The 25,772-nt window shown below is 40.5% G+C and overlaps 1 protein-coding gene across 3 annotated transcripts in view; it reads right to left on the bottom strand.

Annotated features, from left to right (window-relative positions):
* The window catches only part of COBL (cordon-bleu WH2 repeat protein), a 1,839,636-nt gene that overhangs the window by 849,290 nt on the left and 964,574 nt on the right, over positions 1-25,772 (bottom strand). For all 3 annotated transcript variants that reach the window (XM_044064790.1, XM_044064791.1, XM_044064793.1), the window contains one exon: positions 22,548-22,642. In XM_044064790.1, the coding sequence (XP_043920725.1) occupies positions 22,548-22,642 (95 nt within the window). The remainder of the gene's footprint in view (positions 1-22,547; positions 22,643-25,772) is intronic.

The following is a 25,772-nucleotide window of genomic DNA, read 5'->3' as shown; positions in this document are numbered from 1 at the left end:
GTAACGTATAAGTTAGTACAAAGCTGTGGTGTCAGTAATGTGTAAGTTAGTACAGAGCTGTGTAGTCAGTAACGTGTAAGGTAGTACAGAGCTGTGGTGTCAGTAATGTGTAAGTTAGTACAGAGCTGTGCCATCAATAACGTATAAGTTAGTACAGAGGTGTGTTGTCAGTAACATGTAAGTTAGTACAGAGCTGTGGTGTCAGTAATGTGCAAGTTAGTACAGAGCTGTGGTGTCAGTAATGTGTAAGTTAGTACAGAGCTGTTCCATCAGTAATGTGTAAGTTAGTACAGAGCTGTCCCATCAGCAATGCGTAAGTTTGTACAGAGCTGTGTCGTCAGTAATGTGTACGTTAGTATAGAACTGTGCCATCAGTAACGTGTAAGTTAGTACAGAGCTGTGCCATCAGTAATATTTAAGTTAGTACAGAGCTGTGTCATAAGTAACGTGTAAGTTAGTACACAGTTTTGTCGTAGTAACGTTTAAGTTAGTACAGAGCTGTGTCATCAGTAACGTGTAAGTTAGTACAGAGCTGTGTCATCAGTAATGTGTAAGTTAGTACAGAGCTGTGCCATCAGTAATGTGTAAGTTAGTACAGAGCTGTGGTGTCAGTAATTTGTAAGTAGAAAGCTGTGTCATCAGTAGCATGTAAGTTAGTACATAGCTGTGCCATCAGTAATGTGTAAGTTAGTACAGAGCTGAGGTGTCAGTAATGTGTAAGCTAGTACAGAGCTGTGCCATCAGTAACGTGTAAGTTAGTACACAGCTGTGGTGTCAGTAATGTGTAAGTTAGTACTGAGCTGTGTCATCAGTAACGGGTAAGTTAGTACAGAGCGGTGTCATCAGTAACGTATAAGTTAGTACAGAGCTGTGGTGTCAGTAATGTGTAAGTTAGTACACAGCTGTGTAGTCAGTAACGTGTAAGGTAGTACAGAGCTGTGGTGTCAGTAATGTGTAAGTTAGTACAGAGCTGTGCCATCAATAACGTGTAAGTTAGTACACAGCTGTGGTGTCAGTAATGTGTAAGTTAGTACAGAGCTGTGTAGTCAGTAAAGTGTAAGTTAGTACATAGTTTTGGTATCAGTAATATGTAAGTTAGTACAAAGCTGTGTCGTCAGTAACATGTAAGTTAGTATAGAGCTGTGTCGTCAGTAACGTGTAAGTTAGTACAGAGCTGTGTCATCAGTAACGTGTAAGTTAGTACAGAGCTGTGTCATCAGTAACGTGTAAGTACAGAGCTGTGTCATCAGTAACATGTACGTTAGTACAGAGCTGTGCCATCAGTAACGTGTAAGTTAGTACAGAGCTGTGCCATCAGTAACGTGTAAGTTAGTACAGAGCTGTGGTGTCAGTAATGCGTAAGTTAGTACAGAGCTGTGTAGTCAGTAAATTGTAAGTTAGTACAGTACAGAGCTGTGTCATCAGTAACATGTAAGTTAGTACAGAGCTGTGCCATCAGTAACGTGTAAGTTAGTATGGAGCTGTGGTGTCAGTAATGTGTAAGTTAATACAGAGCTGTGTCATCAGTAACATGTAAGTTAGTACAGAGCTGTGCCATCAGTAACGTGTAAGTTAGTACAGAGCTCTGGTTTCAGTAATGTGTAAGTTAGTACAAAGCTGTGCCATTAGTAACGTGTAAGTGAGTACAGAGCTGTGGTGTCAGTAATGTGTAAGTTAGTACAGAGCTGTGCCATCAGTAATGTGTAAGTTAGTACAGAGCTGTGCCATCAGTAACGTGTAAGTTAGTACAGAGCTGTGGTGTCAGTAATGTGCAAGTTAGTACAGAGCTGTGCCATCAGTAACATGTAAGTTAGTACAGAGCTGTGTCGTCAGTAATGTGTACGTTAGTACAGAGCTGTGCCATCAATAATGTGTAAGTTAGTACAGAGCTGTGCCATCAGTAACGTTTGTTAGTAAAGAGCTGTGTCATCAGTAAAGTGTAAGTTAGTAAAGAGCTGTGTCATCAGTAACGTGTAAGTTAGTACACAGCTGTGTGATCAATAACGTTTAAGTTAGTACAGAGCTGTGTCTTCAGTAACGTACAAGTCAGTACAGAGCTGAGGTGTCAGTAATTTGTAAGTTAGTACAAAGCTGTGTCATCAGTAATGTGTAAGTTAGTACAGAGCTGCGTCTTCAGTAACGTGTAAGTTAGTACAGAGCTGAGGTGTCAGTAATGTGTAAGCTAGTATAGAGCTGTGCCATCAGTAAAGTGTAAGTTAGTATAGAGCTGTGGTGTCAATAATGTGTAAGTTAGTACACAGCTGTGTCATCAGTAATGGGTAAGTTAGTACTGAGCTGTACCATCAGTAACGTGTAAGTTAGTACAGAGCTGTACAATCTTACACGTTAGTACAGAGCTGTGCCATCAGTAACATGTAAGTTAGTACAGAGCTGTGTCGTCAGTAACGTGTAAGTTAGTACAGAGCTGTGTCATCAGTAATGTGCAAGTTAGAACAGAGCTGTGTCATCAGTAACATGTAGGTTAGTACAGAGCTGTGTCGTCAGTACCATGTAAGTTAGTACAGAGCTGTGCCATCAGTAACATGTAAGTTAGTACAGAGCTGTGCCATCAGTAATGTGTAAGTTAGTACAGAGCTGTGTTGTCTGTAACGTGTGAGTTAGTGCAGAGCTGTGTTGTCAGTAATGTGTAAGTTAGTGCAGAGCTGTGGCATCAGTGATGTGTAAATTAGTACAGAGCTGTGTCATCAGTAACATGTAAGTTAGTACAGAGCTGTGTCATCAGTAATGTGTAAGTTAGTACTGAGCTGTGTCATCAGTAACATGCAAGTTACTGTGTCATCAGTAACGTTTAAGTTAGTACAGAGCTGTCTCATCAGTAACGTGTAAGTTAGTACAGAGCTGTGATGTCAGTAATGTGTAAGTTAGTACAAAGCTGTGCCATCAGTAACGTGTAAGTTAGTACAGAGCTGTGATGTCAGTAATGTGTAAGTTAGTACAGAGCTGTGCCATCAGTAACGTGTAAGTTAGTACAGAGCTGTGGTGTCAGTAATGTGCAAGTTAGTACAGACCTGTGCCATCAGTAACGTGTAAGTTAGTACAGTGCTGTGGTGTCAGTAATGTGTAATTTAGTACAGAGCTGTGTCATCAGTAATGTTTAAGTTAGTACAGAACTGTGCCATCAGTAGCATGTAAGTTAGTACAGAGCTGTGGTGTCAGTAATGTGTAAGTTAGTACAGAGCTGTGCCATCAGTAACATGTAAGTTAGTACAGAGCTGTGCCATCAGTAATGTGTAAGTTAGTACAGAGCTGTGCCATCAGTAATGTGTAAGTTAGTATAGAGCTGTGCCATCAGTAATGTCTGCAGTAATAGAACAAAGGAAGAGATGACTACACAATGACAGGCTACCCACATAGTAATACTATGCCACAATAAAAACCCAGAAATGAAAACCTCAGCATCTTGACAACTTTTCCAACTTTTCCTGAAACGAACAAAGTACTATGTTGCAAGAGACAGATAAAAATATTAAATGCAAATTAAATGTAAACAAACAGAACATACTAACTACATTACTAGTAATAAGGTCATTTTTTGCTACCTTAAATGTCAACTGCCTTTTTAAAAAAAGTAATCTCTCTCATGTTCCATATATATAGATAGATAGATAGATTATATGGGATCCGGACACATGCTCGACTAGCATATGTCCGAATCACAAAACATCGAACACATACACGAAAGCACTTAACATCGACAAGCACTTCCGTGTATGTGTGCCTGTTTCATAGATCGGACTACAGTGCGGGTAAGAGAAAATTCCCTTTTCCCCACTGTAGTGCGATCTCGAAGTGAGAATAATAAAGTAGGGGGGATGTGGGGGGGTGCAGGTGGGGCAAAGCCCCCCTGCAGAAACGTAGTTTTTTTTTTTTTTTTGAACTACACATACATGGAAGCGCTTTTCAATGTTAAGCGCTTTCGTGTATGTGTTTTCGATGTTACAACACACACACACACACACACACACACATTAAAAGTGACTGTCGTGGGTCATCTCTTGTCACTGTTAGATGGCAAAGACAGTTCCTCTTTTAAATGTAATGCTTTTTAACATTTACCTGTGGGTGGTAGTTGCTGCTGCTTGTAACACCTTCAGGCCCTCACATATTTTTCATCACCTCCCCAGTCTGCTATTTCATCCTGTTTCATTCTTTGATTTTCTTTTCAGATATGTGTTATCACCTAGCTAAGATGTTGGTTGCTTATAGCTATTATGCTTAACTCATTTGAGTACGTTATTTTCAGAATGTGAATGGAAGTTATGTCTGATTGCTGTGAGTAACCAATGCAGTAATGCTAACTCTAAAACCTCACTGCTAAAATTCCATACTAAAAAATATATCCCTAACCCTAAAACTTTACTTTAAGGTGATAAATATCTGTGTTATATAATTCAAATTTAAAATGTGTACCTTTCCTTTTACCTCAGAAGTGACACAGTGTTCACATTTTTGTATATTTCTTGGTTACACTACTTCTGCACAGCTTCTAGTCACTACATGTAGGTAACCATTCCCACAGTGCCTTTATATCCCAAGTGGTTGTATTTACATGTTTAACAAATTCCAGACAAGTTAATGGATACGCAAGTAATATCAAATCAGTTAATATTCAATGTATTCCAACTATGCCTGACCCAAAATATATTTAAAGAATGACCAGTAATTATGCATTCTAAATAAGTATTCTATACATGTTACTTACAGCAACTCACCCCTAACTGCAGTCAGATATCAGACATAAAAATAAGGGTTTCTGCATTAATCCTATTTCAGAAGTTAAGAAGTGAAATTACAAATTAAAATAAGTAAATGTGAAACAAAAAATGTTATGCAACTCCTTACTATATCTTAATCAGTTGACTCAAATGTTAAGCTTGGATACCTACTTCACTTCCAAACTTACAAAAGAATTAAACAGTTATGATACTAAAATAATACATCTTAAATATAATTAAAAAAAACCTGACTATAAATTAAAAACAAAACTTAAAATCTGAAAAGTCAACAAATTTAAACGAGTGTAGAAACAACAAAAATGCAAGACATCAGAATATGAATTGCAATTGCAGTTAAACAGTCTAAACTGAAACCCAAGTTACTAATATGTGTAATTAATTACAGTAAAGCAAAAATTAAAATAATGGCTCAGGATATATTTTCAGCTGTTAAACCAGACTATCTCAAGAAATCATTAAAGGGCCTAGCACAAGCCACATGGCTGACACTAAAAAGGCCCTGCTCCCACAATGTGGTATTTTGTCACTCACAGGCATGTTAGTCACAATGAGGAAAGACCTCATATCAGCTAATTTTCATGTCTCTAAAACACCATCCTTATTGACTTGTATACTGCAGTAGTGAACTGCTGCTCGTGTAGGCATAGGCATTCCCCCCAGTCACACACATACACACAAACACGCATTTAATACACAAATACACACTCACCACAGTCTTCATACCTGTCCCTAAGCTGTCTGCCCTCCAGTGGCTCCCCAGACCCATGATCCCTGTAATAAATGAAGTATTGTTATTGCACGTTTATAACTGCCCTAGTGGTTAGTGTCCCCCCTCCAGCTGTATCACCATAATAGTTTCAGTGCTATTATGTCACATTTTTAGACTTTCTCGTATCTAGTGTTTCCCCCACTCCCTGATTCTCATACTGATGTCAGTGCTGTTCCGGCACTACACTGTTAAGTTATTCTGGTGTATAACATCCCCCCAACCCCTCATTCCCTGTAATAATGTTTGTGCAGATACAGCACTTCACTGTTAGGTTACCCCTGGTGTATAGTGTTCTCCAATCCCTGACCCTGTATTGATGTCTGTGTTGTTACAGTACTTCACTGTTATGTTAGCCCTGATATCTGCTGGCACCCGATACCACGATGGTGGTAGGTAGTTGAATACAGTGTTTCTGCTGTGTTTACTACCATGAGTGGTAGGGCATCCCATGCTGTCTACATTGCCAAGCGATTTCTTGAATCCCGTGGAGTGCAGATGCTTTCCCGGGGGTAGTAATACAGGAGAGAAGGCACATGGCTAATTAGTACATGTTTCTCTCTAGACATCAGCACAGCCATGGAGCCAGCCCTGCACTGCACATCTTTGTGCTAAAGCACTGTGCTGCACCGTATTGGTGTATTTGCTGAATACCAAAAGGTTACTGTTGATGTGCACACACTGCAGTAAAAGGCCTTTCGGCTTTTCCCGGTTAGGGGTCGCTACAGCAAAACTCCGGTCCGCTAATGATATGCAGTGGATTTTTTCAGGTGCCGAGTTGCCAGTCCGAGGCCCAACCTTCAAGGAAGGCACACCCATTCATGCACACACCTACCTGTATGTCTTTAGACATCAATCGACTGCGGGGAGGACATGCAGACTCCACAAAGAACCTGCTCCGGCCGAGAATCGAACAGGAGAACCTCTTACTGTGAGGCAACAATGCTAACCGCTGCACCACCGCAGACACAATGCAGTAACTTCTCACATTCCCCTTTAAAAAAAGAAGTCTGCAGATTGCATATGTCTGAAACAAGTCTGCAAGACATCAGAAAATTAACTGCAAACCAACCATATGTAGCTTTTAAAACATCAGATCTAAATCATAAAGTAAGTACTTAAATAATTAAAAATTCAATAAACTTAGATTACTAGAAATAAAAAAAAACAAGCATACATCTCACTTGACAGTGTAGGACACTCTGATTCAAAAGCTCACATGTCCTTCCTTCCCTCCCTGATATTCTCAGCAGTTTCCAAAATCTACAAACTATAATACAAGTATTAGGCCACATGTACTAGTTCTCCATTACATGGCAGAAATGTTCTGCTCTCATAACTTCCCATCATCTAGGTGGCTGATATGGGAATCCACAGCTAATTCTTCAACTACACATGACATTTATTTGACCACTGAATTTTACCGGTTCTGTCACCAGCACTACAAATTTTATTCTGTTTTATTTATCCTTGATTATTGATAAAGTACAGTTTTGTACCTACCATAAATGTAGATGTCCGATAGGTATGCATCTGCAGTCATCACATATGGGTTGTCCTGCCTCAGGCAGTCCTTCGGTCGGCCGGATTCCAAAGTCTGGGTCTGGCCTCGGCTGATGTCGCACTTTCCCCGACGTCAGAGCGTCTGGGGTATAAAAGCATCAGCCGACGCCATTTTCCTCAGTTTTTCTTGCCCCAGATGCCAGGTGACCTCTAAGGAAGGCTAAAATTTGGAGATATGCATTGCAAAAACAAATCCAAACATGCACAGTACTATAAAAACAAATACACCATAATAGATCCCCCCAGCTAGCTATAAGAGGGGTAAGTACCCAAGAAGTATACCACAGAGGGGAAGGAGGGAGGGTAAACCTGACTGCAGATGTATACCTATCGGACATCTACATTTATGGTAGGTACAAAACTGTACTATGTCCTTCAAGGACTCATCTGCAGTCATCACATATGGGTAGAATACCATAGCCAATCTGGGGGTGGAGGTACTAAGTAAAGGATGGTGTAGCTAAGATACCCTGCAGGACTGCCGTAGCAAAGCCTGCTCTGGATCTGGAGTATAAAGGTAAATTGTAATGCTTGGCAAATGTATGCATGGAGCTCCATGTAGCAGCTTCTAAAATGTCCTTGGTCGCCACCCCTCTTAGGAAGGCTGTGGTGGTGGCTGTGGCTCTCGTGGAATGAGGTCTAATGTCAGCTGGCACAGTTTTTCCATGAAAGGAGTAACAAAAACGAATGCAATTTCCTATCCATTTTGAAATTGTCTGTTTGGAAATTGCTTTTCCTTGTGCCCCAGCAGCATATGCTACAAACAGCTGGTCAGTCTTTCTGTAACTTTTAGTTCTGTCCAAGTAGTAGCGCAACTGTCTGTGTATGTCCAGGGTGTGCAGAAGTTTCTCCCCTTTATTTTGTGGTTGTGGGAAGAATGTAGGCAAGTGAATAGCTTGGTTCAAAGATACCCTGGATACCACCTGTGGCATAAATGTAGGATTGGTTCTCAATGAAACTCTGTCCTGATGAAAGATAAGAAATGGCTGTACTGCCATTAGAGCTTGTAACTCAGATACTGTTCTTGCTGAGGTTATGGCCAGAAGGAAGGCAGTTTTCCAAGACAGAAACTGTAGATCTGCAGATGCTGCTGGTTCAAAGGGAGGAAGTGTTAGTTTTTCCAACACGAATTTAAGGTCCCAAGTAGGTAGAGGTGGTTTCCTTGGAGGATTGATGTTTTTGATTTCTCTTAGAAACTGTCTCAGGAGAGGATGAGAGAAGACAGGTGGATTAACATTGTATTCTGCTGAAATTGCTGAGGCATGTATCTTAATGGAAGAGTAAGACAGGCCGTTGTGGAACAATTCTGCCAAATATTCCAGTATATGTGCCATGTTCATCACTGTCACATCTAGGCCCCTTGTTGTGTTCCAAGTGTGAAATCTTTTCCATTTTGCTTGATATGCCTTCCTTGTGGAAGGCCGTCGAGCTTCCATAATAATATCCTTCACTCTCTGGGATAGCTTATCCTGAGGAGGAGTCATGGTATTTTCCAGGCAGTTAGCTGCAAGCTTTTCAGGTTGGAATGCAGAGTCTTGAAATTGTGCTGCATCAGTAGAAGTGGCCATAGGGGGAGAGGCCACGGTTTTGTCTGTGACATGCTCTTTAACAGTGGGTACCAGTGCTGTCTTGGCCAGTTTGGAGCTATCAGAATCACTCTGGGCTGCTCTGTCCTGATCTTCAGTAGGACCTTGGTCATTAATGGGAGAGTTGGAAAAGCATACACTGTTAGAGCTTTCCAGCTGAAAGAGAGAGCGTCCACTTTCCACGCTTGTGGGTGGTATGTCCTTGAGCAGAATTTCTTCAGTTGATGATTGTGGGGGGAGGCGAACAGATCTATTTCCGGCCTTCCCCATGATTGTGTTATGAGTAAGAAGATGTCTGGGTGCAGCATCCATTCGTGTGCATCCATGATATTTCTGCTTAAGCTGTCTGCCAGTATATTGTCTTTCCCTGGCACGAACTGGGACTGCAGCGATATATTGAGTTTCAAGGAAAGTTCCCATAGATTCATTGCCAGTCTGCAAAGAGGGTAGGAATGGGTGCCTCCTTGCTTGTTTATGTACCACATAACTGTGGTGTTGTCTGTCCTTATGAGTAGGTGGCCTTGATGAAGAAAAAGTTTGAAGGCCTTGATTGCGTGTATCACTACCAGCATTTCCTTTTGGTTTATGTGCATGCGCAGCTCTCTTTGTGACCATAGCCCTTGGATACATCTGCCCTCCATGTGTGCTCCCCAACCTTAGTCTGAAGCATCCATAGTGATGGTTTGGTTGGCTCTTGGCTTGCTGAAGGGCAACCCGCTGTTCGACTGGCAGGCTTGAGCCCACCACAGAAATTCCTTTTGGAGGCATGGAATGAGTGGGATCAAAGTTTCTAAGCTGTGACTGTGCTGAGTCCATAAACTCCTTAGGTACCATTGTAATTTTCTCATATGCAGCCTTGCTTGTGGAATCAGAATAATGCAAGATGCCATGTAAACCAGGGCCTGCAGGATTTTCCTTGCAGTCAGCTGAGTTTGTCTTGTCAGATTCTTGAAGTAATCCGGTAGTTGTTTTTGTTTTTCTTCTGTGAGAAAGGCCATTTGGGTGGTTGTGTCTAGATCCTCACCCAGAAAAGTTATTCGATGGGATGGAACAAGTCTTGATTTGTGGATGTTGACTGTATATCCCAAGGCCTGCAGTAGGTGGATGGCATAATCCAAGTCCTTTAACAAAGTTTGCTTGCTGTCCGCTTGTATAAGGCAGTCATCCAGATATGGGTAAATTTGAATCCCCTGAAGTCTGCAGTGTGCAATTACTGATGCCAGGCATTTCGTGAATACTCTGGGTGCAGTAGATAAGCCAAAGGGCAATGCTGAGAATTGATAATGCTCTGACCCTGCAAGAAATCTGAGGTGTCTTCTGCAACTTTTTGTCTGATAGGGACATGCAGGTATGCCTCCTTGAGTCACCAGCCAAGACCCCTTGCCCAGCATGGGAAGGAGTTGCTGTAGAGTCAGCATTTTGAATTTTGGCACAATTAGGTAAGTATTCAGTGCGGACAAGTTGAGAATAGGCCTCCATTGATTTTCTTTTCTTGGAACAAGGAATAATCTGGAGTAAAATCCTTGGCCTTGTTCTGAAAGAGGTACCTTTTCTATAGCTTTCATTTGTATTAAGTTGGAAATGTGTTTCAAAGCCTCTGCCCTCTGATTTGGTGGCAGGTCTGGCATGCCTTTTCTTTTTGGCAATGTGTGGAAATGGAACCTGTATCCTTTGTCTATTATTTGCAGTGTCCATGTGTCCCTTGTAATGCTGTGCCAATTTTTTGAAAAGAAAGAAAGCTTTCCGCCCAAAGGTGCTTCTAATTGAGCCCTGGTCGGCAGAGTCAAAACAAAGTCATTGAGTCTGTCCTGGTGTAGCAGTTGTAGTTCCTGCACTACCTCTCTGGTTGGTAGGCTGCCATTGACGGCCTCTGTAGGAGCCTCTAGCTTGCCCTCTACCTCTGGCATGCCTATTCCTGCCTCTCTGAGATCTGTCTGAGTCCGGAAAGGACCAATTCTTAGTAGGCCAATTTCTGCTGAATCTCGGTGGTTGGACTTGCAGAAAGTCTTTGACTGTTTGCACAGATTTTGCCTTTTCTTCAAATTTCTTTAAGACCTCTTGAGCCGTGGAACCAAATAATTTTTGCTTTTCCATAGGAGCATCCAAAAGCTTAGCTTTAACATGGTCTGGCAGAGATTGTTCCTTCAGCCAGGCATGCCTACATATGACTGCACCTGTCATAGCTGACCTACATGAAGCTTCCAATGCATCATAACCACACTGCAAGAAATGGTTACTAACCTGCTGGGAGTTATGTACCAGATCCTGAAGGGATTTGCAATCAAGGGGTGCAGAAGAAGACAGTTTCTTATGCAATTCATCTAACAAATACTCTTGGTACTGTATCATATGAAATTGACAATTTAATGCCCTCATGGAAAGAGTTGCAGAAGTATACACTTTCTTACCCCATCTCTCTAAAGCTCTGGACTCCCTTTCAGAGGGTAGAGGATTTCTAGCAGTGGCAGCTGCAACCCCTTTTGGGCCCTGGGAAATAGTTTCTGGATCAGCAGAGTGGGCCTTGTACAGGTGTAGATGTGAGTCCGGGACCCTGTAGTACCCATCAGGTTTGGCATGAGCCGGAGGGAGAGAGTCATGGGCTGTACTAGCATCAGAGTACACATCATCAATAACATTCAAAACAGGAGGTATAGCTAAAGGCCTATGCTGAGGTAAATGTAAAATGGTCCTTAATCTCTTTCTAGAATCAGAGAATTCCTGACCCTGCCATTGAAAATGTTCTCTCATAGAGTGTAATGTCTCTCCAAAGGAAAACTCTTCAGGAGGGGAGGCCGAGGGAATAGATTCTTCAGCATCAGAATCCTCGTAGGCCGAATAAGCCTCCTCCTGGTGGTCTGACAGAGTACAGCCATCAGTGGACTCATCTGAGGAGTGGGGGTCAGAGGGCTCAACCCTGGGCCTTTTGTCTGGAGGTGGTTGAGAGCCCCTGTCCGGATGAGGTTGAGAACCTCTAATTAAGGAGATAAGATCCTCTGCTAAGCTAAGAATCTGTGAGCCAGTAGAAGGTCTCTGAGAGGTAACCTTGGGAGGCAAAGCTTTAGTAAGTTTAGCAGCTTTAGCCCTAGAGAAAGCCTTAATGGACATGGATGCAGGAGGTCTGGCTGCACCACGTGCAGGAGTAGACTTGTCTAAAGGAATGGTGTCGGAAGGTCCCTGGACACCAGTTTCAGAAGGTAATTCAATAACCGACTCGGCCGGGGCCTCCGGGGCTGAGGTAGTCGGTTGTGCGGTTTCGGTAATCGGAAGTACCAAGGACTTGGTTTCAGCCGAGACCAAGACACTCGCGGTAGGCCTGACCGTGGTTTCAGTCGAAACCGTGGCCCGCGTGCGTCGGTCCTTGTCCTTCCGTTTCTTAACTTAATGCGAAGTCGAAGTCTCCAACGGCATCTTGTAAGCAAAACTAGCCCCAAAGAATTCCTCTGCAAACTCCGACCGATGTCTAAGAGTTCGTCGGTTGAAGGAAGCACAGGCTGAACAGGCCGAGACGTCGTGGTCTGGGCCTAGGCAGGGGAGGCAGTAAGAGTGGAAATCCTTATGAGGTATTTGTTTCCCACAAGTTAAACAATTATTAACTTTATCTGACATCGGCTGAGGCAAGAAAGAGTCCCCAACGGGGTACTTAGCTTTTTCAAAGTCTTCGGTAGCTGAATCACAGGAGCTGGCCGACGGGCACTTGCAAACTGCTTCTGCTTCGGGCACCACGCGGCAAGAAAGACTGAGGAAAATGGCGTCGGCTGATGTTTTTATACCCCAGACGCTCTGACGTCGGGGAAAGTGTGACATCAGCCGAGGCCAGACCCAGACTTTGGAATCCGGCCAACCGAAGGGCTGCCTGAGGCAGGACAACCCATATGTGATGACTGCAGATGCATCCTTGAAGGACATCCACTTCCACCAGTTTTTTGCTGTTACCCTCTCAGAGCTATCTTGGAACACTATACCTTAACCAATAATCAATGCTATTAAGAAAAATGTCAGGTACTGTATATTGTGCTATAAAACCACAGCAACAAAAAAAAAAAAAACAAAAGCTTACCTTTCAGTTTAGCAAAATATAGTAAGCTAGACATGCTAGTTCAACACATGAGAACCCTGATCTACCATTATAGGTTCATAGGTTCATACTAGGCTCTCTGCCCTGGGGCAATTACAAGCCTAGCCCGATTTTGTTTGGCTTATGCCACCCCTTGATTTGAGTATACTGTGCCCTTTTTAAGGTTTAGTTTACTATGCCTCTGTCTAATAGTGACACGGAAGTAATCCCCGGGACAAACCTACGATCCCCCATCCACTCATCAAGATTCTTCTTGAAGAGATTCAGTGAGGTGCTCTGCCTAACATGAATTGGAATTCTATTCCAGAGCGAAGGGAGCCTCTGGGTTATGAATCTGTCCCTCCAGCAAGTTCTATTTATTTCTGTGCTGAGATTCAAGTCCCTCGAGCATGTGGCTCTAAGGGATTTAGATTTACTGAGGTGGAGTATGTCCATTAATTCTGGATTGGACATAGATTTATATGTCAGGCATAGATCGCCTCGAAGTAGGTGGTATGCAACTGAGTAGAGCTGGAGTTTTTTTAACCGAGCAGCATATGGCATCTGCTTGAGTCCCTTGATCCTCTTGGTGAGGTACTTTTGGGGTCTTTCTAATTGGTGCAGGTGTCGGGTAAGGTACATACCAAAAGGGGCATTGTATTCTATGATGGGCCTGATGAGGGATGAATAAAGGGGCACGATTACCTCTCTTGATCTAGATGTGAATCCTTTCATGATGAGGTGGGCTATGTAGAAGGTCTTTCTAACCACTTTGGCAATGTGGTCGTCAAAGGAGAGATTGCTATCAACTTGGGTCCCCAGATCCCTAATTACTTTCTCTGTACTTAATGGGTTACCACCTATGTGGTAATTTGTGGGCACATTGTTTTTGCCAAAGGAAATGACTATACACTTTTTGGCATTTAGCTTTAGACCATGGCTCTGGCACCAGTTATCCGTCTCTGTGAGACCTTTTTGAAGGATGTTTGTGTCAGCTGGAGAGTCGATTATGGCACCCAGTTTGCAGTCATCTGCGAACTTGGTGAGCCATAGTCCTCCCACATTGGCCTGTACCTAGGAAAAGTATATACCAAACAAGAGCAGTCCCAGGACAGAACCTTGTGGGACGCCACTTGTGATCGGTTTCGAGTCCGACATGGCTCCAGCAACTCTCACTCTGTGGGTTCTGTCTTTGAGCCAGTTTGCGACCCATCTTGTGACATAGGGGTTTATATTTAAGCTGGATAGCTTATATATGATGCCCGAGTGGGGTATTGTGTCAAATGCCTTTGCTAGGTCCAGATAGGCTGTGTGGACTACCTTCCCTTCATCTATGGCTTTGGTGACTCTTTCAAAGAAGTCGACCAGGTTCAAAAGGCAGGATCTGCCCTTGACAAAGCCAAATTGGGTAGGATCTAGTGTCTGTAGGTCCCCACTGTCTTTGTTTATGAGCTCCATGATGATCCTCTCCATAGCCTTGCAGACTAGCCTAGTCAGGCTTATGGGGCGATAGTTTCCAGGGTCCGTAGAGGCTCGACTTTTGTGGAGTGGGACCACTGTTGCTGTACGCCATTCTGTGGGCACATATCCTGTAGTGAGGCTGAGATTGTACAGCTGTTTTATTTGAGGGATTAGTTCTTCTTGGAGTTCATGTAGGACGCAACCCGGGATGCCATCTGGTCCCATGGAAGTAGTGTTTTTTGCTTTGGAGAGGGCAGCCTTCACCTGAGCATCAGAGATGTTTGGAAGGCAGCCCTCTGCCGGGATAGATACTTGCTCTTTTGTGGGGGAAGGGGTGGAGAAGTTTGCACTGAACCTGTCTGCCAGGATATTGGCGATGTCTGTGGGTTCAGTGTATTTTTTGTCGTTTAGAATCAACTCAGAACAAGTCTGGGAGTTGCATCCCAGGTTCCTAACATAACTGAAAAAAGCCTTATGATTGTCTTTAGTGCCCTGTGCAATTTTTCTCTCGAAGCTGGCCTTGGAGGGTTTTATGAGGGATTGTAATTTTTTGCTAGTACTGATCAGAGCTGCCTTCCCTATTAGGGATTTTGCTCTATCATGTAGTAGATTCCTCCTTCTGTTGTACAGTTTATTTATGGCTGGGGTCCACCAGACTGGACGCCTGCCTTTGGATGATTGGGTCTTGGTTTTGTTTGGGATAGCATGATCCATGCATTCCTGGAGATGTCCGTAGAGTGCGTTTATATAGGATTCTGCAGTTTGGGCCATAGTTTCCACTGGCCCTGGGGCCTTGAAGGATTCCACTTCAGTTTTGAGAAGTGAGAAGTTCGCTTTTGAGAAGTTTTTCACTGTGGTTTTCTGGGTTGGGGGTGGGGTCGGGATGTGGATATCCAGTGAAATTAATTTATGGTCTGATCTTACCAATGAGGGATATACTTCTGGTATGGAGCATAGAGTACCCATGTTGGTAATGATCAGGTCTAGTATGTTATCCCCTCTTGTGGGAGTGGTGACTAGTTGTTCCATAGCATTTGAGTTTATAATTTCCAGGAACCTTTGGGCTAAGGTGCTGGGGCTTGAGTAATGCTCCCAGTCTATGTTTGGGTAGTTGAAGTCGCCCAATATAATGGTGTTCGGAGAGATCTTCATGTTCTCCAATGTTTTCAGGAAAGCCGAGTGGGATTCCTGACTTTGAGAGGGTGGTCTGTAGGATGATATAAACTGAAAAGCAGTCTTGCCCACTGTTAGTTGCACACGGATGATCTCCGATACTTCGTGCAATGTCAGTAATCTGGAGGTGTGGATATCCTTGATAAATATGGAAACTCCCCTCCTTTTGTGGTTCGGCCCAGGTTTTGGGGCCGAAAAGCATGATATGAGGTATAACTTGGTAGTGCTCTCTGGAGCCTTGAACCAGGTTTCTGTCACTGCACAGATATCGATGTTCTCCATACTGAGGAGGGCTTCGAGTGTGTGCATTTTGAGGTTAAGACTTCTGGCATTTAGCAGCATTACCCTTAGTTTCTTGTTCCTTGTGCTGACTATGGAGGTGGGTTTGACTTTTGAGCCTTGCCTAAAAAAGGCACTATGGGGGTGGCAAGAGCCTTTGCCAATATCCGAAAGCCCAGTGGTGACAGGTGCAAGCCGTCCCTAGCGAAGCAACGTGGCTTGTCGAGCATGTCATCCCAGGCTCATAGACACTGGGTCCCCTTTGAATGACACCAAAATTTTAGCCAATTGTTAAAATCGATCATTTTGTCTTTGTACTGTGGCATCATTCTAGGTGAGGGTAAGATGCTGCTCAAGGTCAGGGTCATACCGGCCTGGGCTACATGATCAGAGAGCTCCTCTATGTCTCTTTTCATGTAGTCCAGGGAGGTACGTCTCAGGTCATTCACACCAGCATGTACAATGACTGAGTCATATTTGTATTTGCTTTGGAGTGACCTGAGTGCTTGCATTATGTGGCAGATCCTAGCGCCCGACAGGCAGCTCACTGTGACCTTCTCTTTGTTCAGCCTGGCGAGCGGGACGTCAGTGTGTCTGACAATAGAGTCACCTATTACAAGAGTATCAGGTGTATTATTCAGCCTTAAGGGCTGTGGCTGCTTGGCACACTGACTTTGTGGGCTATGTGTTGTGCGTGTTTTGTTTTGGGGTAACGTTTGCTTGGATGTCTGCTTTGGAGGTCTCTGTTGCTTAGGTAGATTTTTGTTTAGAGCCTCTGAGTATGTTTTTGTGTATTTATGTGTTTGGTTCGCTGATGTGGTGGGACTATGTGATACTGTAATTGTGTTGTGTGAGGTTACCTTCGCCTCCTGACTGGTTTCACCAGTTTTGAGATGAGATTATAACTATGAAAATCTCTACAAAACAGATTTATTTTGGCTGACAGCAGGAAGACTATGCATGCTTTTTTGCAAATTAACATGTTTTCACATATCAGAAATACATTATGAAGTGTTTCTTCCCCTGAAAGTTATGGACTAAACATAAAGACTTACATTGCATTTTTTCATTTCACTTTTAATGGGAAGCTTCCCTACAATTAGCCTCCACAAAAAAGTCATGGTAGTCATAAACCTCATACCTTAAATGCCTATCACCTACTGTGTGAATTTTGTATCTGTTTATCAACGTCTACTGTAGCCCATTAATCAATAAAAAGATCATTTAGTCATAATTGCCACATACCAAGCATTCATATCTTATCTGAAACCGTGGCTCTCTAACTTCCATAAATATATCTGTTAGCCATAGTAATAATAAAAACAATTCTTATCACACCTATTCTTCTAAAGAATAGTTCCATCTCACAATACAGCATATTTTGTAGCAAGAGGCAACCTAATAAAGAAGTGCCCTGTGACTCACAATATATAATGCAAAAAAGACATGCAATGATGAAAAAACACTATAGAGTTAAGAAGTTGAATAGACGCTTTACTGTAAACGGTATACATTAAATCTCTGTTTGTGGGATTCAAATGACAACCTCGCTGATACAAAACGACTGGATTCAATATGACTTTCTCCATATTGTCAAGGAGGCTGACATCACCTGGTAAATAAGAAAGCTGGCTCAGCAATATAACATTAAGAACATAATTTTTTCTTTAAAAATACCCCCCCCCCCCCAAAAAATGCTTTCTAAGCTATTGCCAAGCATATGTTTCTACTCTACATTCTCTGAAAATAAACTAAGTGCAAAAATCTACTCCCAACGTCCTAATAGCACTCCTAGAAAAGGGCACTCAACTAGCTGATTAATAAGCCCTGTACTGTACATCTACACATGCTTAACGCTCAGCCTACATCCCCAACTACTGAAACAGCTGCAGGCATGAATTACTTACTCTGTGACACAGGAATAATATCATCCACGATCACATAACAAAACAGGTACTTTTGTAACACAATCCAATAACAACTCTTTGAGAAAATGTTCACACCATTCATTACTAAGGTAAGTAGAAATCCACTAGGTGGGCACCCTTGTTTTACCTCTGACTTCATGGCTAATGCTTTGCTTATATAGTCATTAACTAAAGGCAGCAATGTATTAAGCTTGTAAACACATTCACATCAATCTATAAAACAGTTCCCAAAACCATAAACTGCAAGTATATTTCATAAAATTCCATGCTTAACTGTTAGCAAAAATGTTTTGCTGTCACAGCTCAACAAAATACCAACAGCATCTCTAATGAACATGGAGTCAAATCAATAATTAATAATTCCTTTATATACCTGTTTGGTACCCCATAGACTAACTTCTCCACCATCCTGTCCATCGATCTTGACACCCTTTTTTTAATACTTTTATCATTATCTTATAATCAACCTGACATAAAATTATGTTTTCTGAATATCTGGTTGCAATTTACCCCCCTTCCTCTGAATAACATTTTGTAGCCTAAATATCACTTCCTCATAAAATCCATGTGCATACCATTTAATTTAAAACAGCAAGAAAAAGATTTTCATTTAGCTTCATCCAACCCATTATACAGAAGAATCTGTACTGTCTAAACCCAGAGCAGAATTCTTACAAATGGTGTGCAACAACTTATTCTATTCCATCAAGGTGAAGTCTCTGTTTGTCAGTTCTTGTCCTGTTTCTGTCAGTCTATAAACTGTCCAAAGCTCACTGCTGCCAGGCTTGGTAACCAAATAATTATACATGTTCCACATATAGTCAGAAACGAAAGACATAATGAGCCCCTGAACAGTCCATTCTGTATCATCATCTCATAAGCCATACATAAACATTCTCGTCTGCTTTACAAGATTGTTTTACAAGACTACACAAAATGGATTACCTACTTCCCTTTTATTGGCAACAACAAACCTCTTCCTTTTTCTTCAAATTAGTAGTATAAAGATCATCTTCAACAAAATATCTGTCCAAATTATCACCCTGTGGCAACTTAGTTATAGAGTCAAGTAAAGAAACATTGGTTTGTTTTTCAAACTTCCTTTTCAGTCTTGCACAATCCAAGAACAATTATCTGTACCTTTCCTTACAGGCTACTTGCCATATTTCCCAGTTCAGGTAACAGTCTCTCATTTCAGAGTCTTCATCACTGATAATTATCTCTTTCCTGAAACCATTTTCAGATCATAATCTCCCAATCAGTGGCTCCCTGCCACTGAAATAACTTCCCCAAGTTACATAACAATCTCTGTTTTCACAACGTCTCCTCTTAGAATAATCATTTTTGTCATGAAACCTTTTATTTTTAATTTGTAATCTCCCATTTATCCATCAGATCCCAGTCACTGGAATAGTAACAGTACATTTTTTTCAAATATACTCCCAGTTGCAACATGATCAGAAAATGTAATCCACAAAGTGAAATTTTCCATTTTATTTTTTTCAAAAGCTCAAAACCTGCAAAGTAATTAATCACTGTCTTTCTGTTTTCCTCACAATAAGTACACTGTCTCATTTTCAGAAAGTTTCTTTAAGTCATCCTATTTCTTAATATCAGTTTCTTCCTTTCTTTCCTCTCAGATTTAGATCCATATTAATGTTTCCGCGTACAATTTCACCAGTAAAGAAGGATTTAATTATAACAATAACTGCTTCTGTGCTTAAGGAACCTAAGCTATACATAACACTGAAGCATTTATTTATATCTTCTTGTTTCAAGATATCTACAATTAAGCATCTACTAGGCTAGGTCACTGTTACATCTAAATAAATACGGGAGGGCAGATTAACGTTTATAAGACCAGAACAATCATCTGACATTTGAATCTTTGCAACTTTTTGCATCTACGCCATCTTTATTTCATTAACCAGGTCTGGTGTATTCAGTCTGACATATAACCTACTTGAGAACATGGAATCTCCTCAATATAGACAAAATAATTTTCACATTTAAGAAACAGACCTGAATCTGGTCAATTCCTTGACTTCTTTATTTTTTAGAGTTTTTATACTTTCCTTTCACTTTCTATTATGACTCATTTTGCACTGGATCATTTTCGGCCAGTGAATTCTGTAGGTTGATCCACTTTAATAGTCCCTACTTGCTTTATCTGCATAAATAACACTGAATGAATAACATCAGAATCCTGAGGTACTAGCTACCTTGCCTTCCCCCCATGTATATATTAATATCATGGCCTCATACTAATTAACATTGTAAACTACAACAGTTAAACAGTCAAATCCAAAATGGCTTGTACGTCCACAAAAGCTACAGCTTTCTTTATGGTTTCCCTTTCCCACATAAATCACATCTCCATTCATTGCATAGTTGAAAAAAGTGGTATGAAGTCCGGCAAAAGAAATATGTTTTAGGTTGGTTAGAATACCTTAAAGAACCTCTGCACCCAAATGCCGCAAGAACACTTTAAAAATGTACAGTTTGACTAATTTTAACAGCAAAACCAATCCATGGGTCACACCCCCTATTCCATAAACTCAGAGATTCATTAATTTTGTGTTTCCATAATTTGTTCACAACACTCAGTTAAATAAGAATGGATATTGTATTCCTCCAAAACATCAGTTCTGAATTGTAGAAAGATTTGTCCATGGTTAGATCAGTTACATAAAAGACGTTCAATGGACTTAAGCCCATTACCATAAAATAAATTAATACATTTCTCAGCCAGTTCTACAAACATGAAGGCAATATCTAAAAAAAAATCAGAACTGAAATGAATTGATGATTTGATTTAATGGATAATAAAGCCTAACTGCAGAACAAGAATTGTTGCATTCTCTTTTAAGATGTATATTTTAATTACATTGGCCTTTTACTCAGGCTAGAACATTGATAACTGTATATATTTCATATATTGGTCTGTATACACCTGTTGGTTTTACTGTAAGTATAAAATGCTACACTATATTGTTATGACATAGATGCATTAGTATGTTGTGTATTCAGACTCTGTAAGTAATACTGCACTCACTATAAAATGTAATTTGTTGTTTCCTACCTACTATGTGTATCAGATGCTGTTGCCATTTGGCCTGAGTCTTGGCTGAAGAGGATGAAAGGACCCAACAATCTATTCAGTTAACAAATGAATAAATACATTTAGCCTGGATCTATGCAGTTTACAGACACATTAAAAATGCATCTTCCACTAATGACTAACAATCACTATAAAAATACCACTCAATTACAGCTGTTTAAAAACAGCATATACCTATAACTCAACCACATATCAAGATAAGCATGTTTTGTAGGTGGGAAAGCCCCCTGCACCACCTTTCCATCTGCAAGCATCTAACAGTGGTCTTTGCCTACACATATAACACCACAATAACAAAAGTTGGAGGGACTCCCAAAAACACATAGAATGGTGTCAAGCAAATTGTGACCCTTCAGTGTCTGTGTGTGTGCATGCACATGTGTGCGTGTGTGTCCCTTAGATGTGTTCTGTGGTTTTAGTTGCACGTTGAATGATAGCAGGAATGTATTTATGTATCTAAAGATGTGTGCTCTGTAGTACTGAAATAGATCAGGATATCACTGATGTGGCTGACAACATATGCATAGGATAACTAGCTACAAGCCATGCTCCTGGGTTACACTAAGGTATCCTATAGTTGTTAAGGGGATGATGACGACAACACTATTGTAGTATCACAGTCTCCTGTGGATGCCTGTATGGCCATACAGTCAACCATATCCCTTGTTATCATGGCTGAATGAGCTGCCCTGGGGCATTGCAATCCTGCCTTTTGATCACGTTCCTTTAATGGCGTCTATATCACATTATCGAAAGTTTACTTAATTGAATCAATAAAGGTTGAACTTTATTGATTAATTAAGTAAAACATCGAATAACGTAAACAAAAAAATTTAAAACAAAAAAAACTAAATGGCGTAGGCAGGGGGGCAAGCTTCCTGCACCCCCTCACACCCCCCCTACTTAAATATAACAAGTCCGAGACTGCACTACATTGAGGTAAACGGAAATCTCCCCTTACAGAGATTTCCGTTTACTTGCACGATGTTCTTCACTTTTGATATTGTTGTGCCGACAATATCAGACTTGATATTGTCAGCTTATGACAACGTGAAGTAGACCCCTTTAATGTGTATGGAAAATATTTACACTATACTTTGGATTGTCTATGCACTATTGATCTGTCTGAATCTGGTTAGTAGTACTTGTATCTCCACTCATCTTCCTACTCCTGTCACTCTGATGCCGGTTAACTTTTAATTCCTTATTCACTATCCCACTGTCCTTCCTGAAAGCATTACAGGAAATGCATACTGACTCAGTATGCCTTTCTAAGTAAATTCCACAAATAATAAAATCACCTAGTGATGTAGCTCTGATCATTTTTTTTTTTTTACTTTTAATTTCCAGACTTATTTACAATTACGAAAGATCTTCATTATGTACAATTACTCTTTTTCAGCTGTCCACTCTGTCTTTGAGTTGTAAATGGCCTTTGCAACTCTAAAGTGCTGTTATGGAACAAACCACACTGAAATACTTTGAAAATAATTTGTGAGAAATGGTTCTACAATGAAGTAAATGTCTTTCTTTACATAAGACATATATATGAGGGTATATCACAAAGACTTTCAGTACTGACATAAGAGAGATGCAGGAAGTCCAGTAATTTAGGTATTTTTATGAGCAGTTTTCATGCAGATGCAGTCAATTGTAGTATGAAGAGAAAAACCGAATGTGACAGGGAATATGACAGATTTGCCCAGTACAATGTGAAACAAACAAAGAACAAAAAAAAATGGATCAGGATAAAAAAGGACTTTCAGATTTGGAACAGATCTCTTAAAAAGTGTGGTGTAGTTTAAGTTGTACAACCTTATATAATATGTAATATAAAATGCACTCATATTCTTGCTTACCTTATTTTTCCTCATGTTCAGTTTGAAAAAACTTGTAAGTCCTTTCCTTTCTTTGTCTGTCAAATCACTGCTAATGGAGGAGTTTCGAGAAGTTTCTGAAACAAACAGACATTTAAGTCCTATTGTCACATCATATTTTCTAATGCAACACTTTGTAATAATTATTTTGTTACATAAAAATGAAACAATTTACAGACAATCCATTAGGAGAACTTGACACAGATGAACCTCAATCCTAAGCAGTACTTTTTCTTTGTAGCTGCTTATCGTATTTCAAATTAGTAATCATTGTTTTCTACAGTAGTTACAGGAAAGTTTGTTTTTTCTTATTATAGGATAACTGCATCCAGAATATTTCACATTTCTCTCTTAGAGTATATCTAATCAAAAGAAAGAAAAATGTTTCACTGTTTTTCCGAAGAAAATAATGTCAGTGTTTCAGAAGAAGCAAACATATTATTGAGGATATAAAAGGAAGTACAGAAAGAGAAAGACAGACAACAATGCCAAGTGGGACAGTATGCCAGTTTAGTTAGAAAGGAAGACCTAACTATTAACAGATACAAATGGGGAAAAAAGAAAGACAATGGAAAGGAAAAAACACTGGTAATTAAAAATGTAATGGCACTAGGCAAAGAAAGATAATAGCACTGGTTAAATACCGTGCTAAAGAGTATGTCATTAAATAACTTAAATTATCATACATTGTAAAAATGGGAAGCTGAAAAGCAAACCCTGACCTGCAAAGACATTAAGCCTGTGAGTATAATACAGACAACAACCAATGAATAAACAAATAATTGGGCTCTTCAGTAGCCCAATAACTGCACAATGTTACAGTCAGTGGATCTTCACAAAATTTAGTAATGGTGGTCTTTCAACCCCTTAAACACTGCCTGAGAATGAGAGCCACTTGAGAAAGCATATGCGTGGGAAAGCTTTTTTATTTTACCATCCTGTGCAATAAAGGTTTTTGAACCATACTTCATGGGTTTATGACTTGGCTTTGTTGCAGTTCCTTAAGTGAACTTTCCACTGTAATTCCTCCTCCATCAGTCCTCTTTCCATGCAGTACCAAATGCTCTAACAGCCATTATAAGTTTAGATAACCTAAACAGATACCTAATGCAAATCTCCATTGCAAGCTGTGTTCAGAGAGGCTTCTCCCTCTGGCTGTACAACTGTAAGTGGACCTTCCCACTCTCATGGTATTCTATATTCTTGTTTGCTGTAAACCATATGTAAAGTAAGTATTTATTTCTATATGAGTTAACCTTTAGTGCTTATTCTCGAGAATACCCAAGTCAAACCTCCACTCTAAGACTAATACTAAGAAGCCTGGTAAACAAGACACACGAACTCCATGCAACCATCTCCCTATACTATAGCTATTCTAACTGAAACATGGCTCAAGTCTCACATTAAGGACAATGAAAATCTTCCTCCTGACTTTAGTATCCACAGACTAGATAGAACAAAGAAATGTGGTGGAACAGAAGCAGTCCTACATAAAGACTCGCTTAAACTCCAGAGAATCCAATTTGACCTACCTGCCAGAAATAATTGTGAAATACTAAGCTGTCAACTAGAAATCAACCCTAACAAACATATAACCATAATCTCAGTCCACATCCCTCCTAGTAATAACCTGGCCACAATCAAAGACCTTCTCTCCTGGTCTTCCTCCTCATTTAATCAGGAGGCCATTATTATAGGAGATTTCAATACTGACTGGCATACTTGCTTCTCAGACTCATCTCATAAATCTCTATGGATTCCCCCAAATTATTAACTCACCTACCAGGACAGATATGCACTAAGGCAGACAGTCAGTCCTAGACTGGACCTTAACAAACAAACCTTCACTAATCCATAAATCAGGCTGCCATCCAGACATCCTAAGCGACCACTCATCCACCTTTCTACTCAGACACAGAACCATGCTCCATTAATCCATATTATATAGGCAAATTAGAAGCACAAAATACTTTTCAACAATCACATTCAAATCTCTAATCCAGTAATGTGACTGGACTCCATTATTACACCTCCACCTTGACTCTGCTGCGGAATACTTTAAATTCCTTGAAATTCTAAACACTTCAGCTCCTGTTAGAAATGTTTGTGTAAAATTCAACCAGTCTCCTTGGCTGACAAAAGAAACAAATCAATTAATTACTCACAGAGACAAAGCATGGAATTGCTACCACTATAACAAAGCCCTCAGCTCTTTCAAAACCTACTATCATTTAAGAAACAAAGCCAAATCTCATATCAAAACTGATAAAAACATTTTCTATACCCAAATTCAATAATCCCACGACAATAATCCCCCAAAATTTTGGGGCACCATTAAAATACTTCTTCAACAAAGTCACTCTTCAAAACCAGCCCCCATTACCTCCAACACCAAAGAAGGTTTAGCCATACAATTCAAATTTTTCAGCCAGTTCATTCTTTTTTTCTTTGAATAGTGGATTCCAAAATCTGGGGGATGCTGCTATCAGAAATGCACATCAAGAAAGACTGCACTACTGCCTTATCCCAATATTCACCAGGAGATTAGGCAGCCCACAACAAGAAATAATTACATACCTGTACTTTAAAGATAGGCAACAATGACTGTACAAGATATGTACTAAAACGTATGAGTGTGGCTGGACAGCCTTAGACTGTCTGCAATAATTTAAAAACTATCAGGAATAATTACTATATAACCTATTTATAAATGAGATGATTCAATCACTTATGAAGCAGGAAATTCAACTCACTCACTGTAGTCATTTTTATTTTACTTTTTTGGCCTTCCTTGTCCATATGCTCAAGGTTTTTCCTCAGTCTTTCAATTTGTTCATTGTCCTATTGGTTGGCTCTTGCCACATGACAGTTTGGGCATGAGTAACAATGAAATAAATCATTATTCAAGGGCAATTTAGATGTATTTGTTTTATTATACTAAAAAATGGCAAAAATGTATATTAACAAGGCTAAACATAGTACTCTATGAGCAAAACCAAACCAAGGAAGAGATCTTATGACCACCAATGAATTCAAACACTTTATTAATAAAATGTAGCGCTTTGGATACCAGCTTTTAGGTTCATAGGTTCATAGGTTTATACTAGGCTATCTGCCCTAAGGCATTTATAAGCCTAGCCCAAAGTTTTGTGGCTTACGCCACCCCTTATATGAAAAAATACTGTGCCCATTAGTTTGTTGTGCCTC

This window comes from Protopterus annectens, chromosome 3.part0 (genome assembly GCF_019279795.1).
Source record: "Protopterus annectens isolate FY-2018-M chromosome 3.part0, PAN1.0, whole genome shotgun sequence".
Lineage (NCBI taxonomy): Eukaryota > Metazoa > Chordata > Ceratodontiformes > Protopteridae > Protopterus > Protopterus annectens.
The sequence above is the reverse complement of the archived record's forward strand: the minus strand, read 5'-3'. Positions and strand labels throughout refer to the sequence as shown.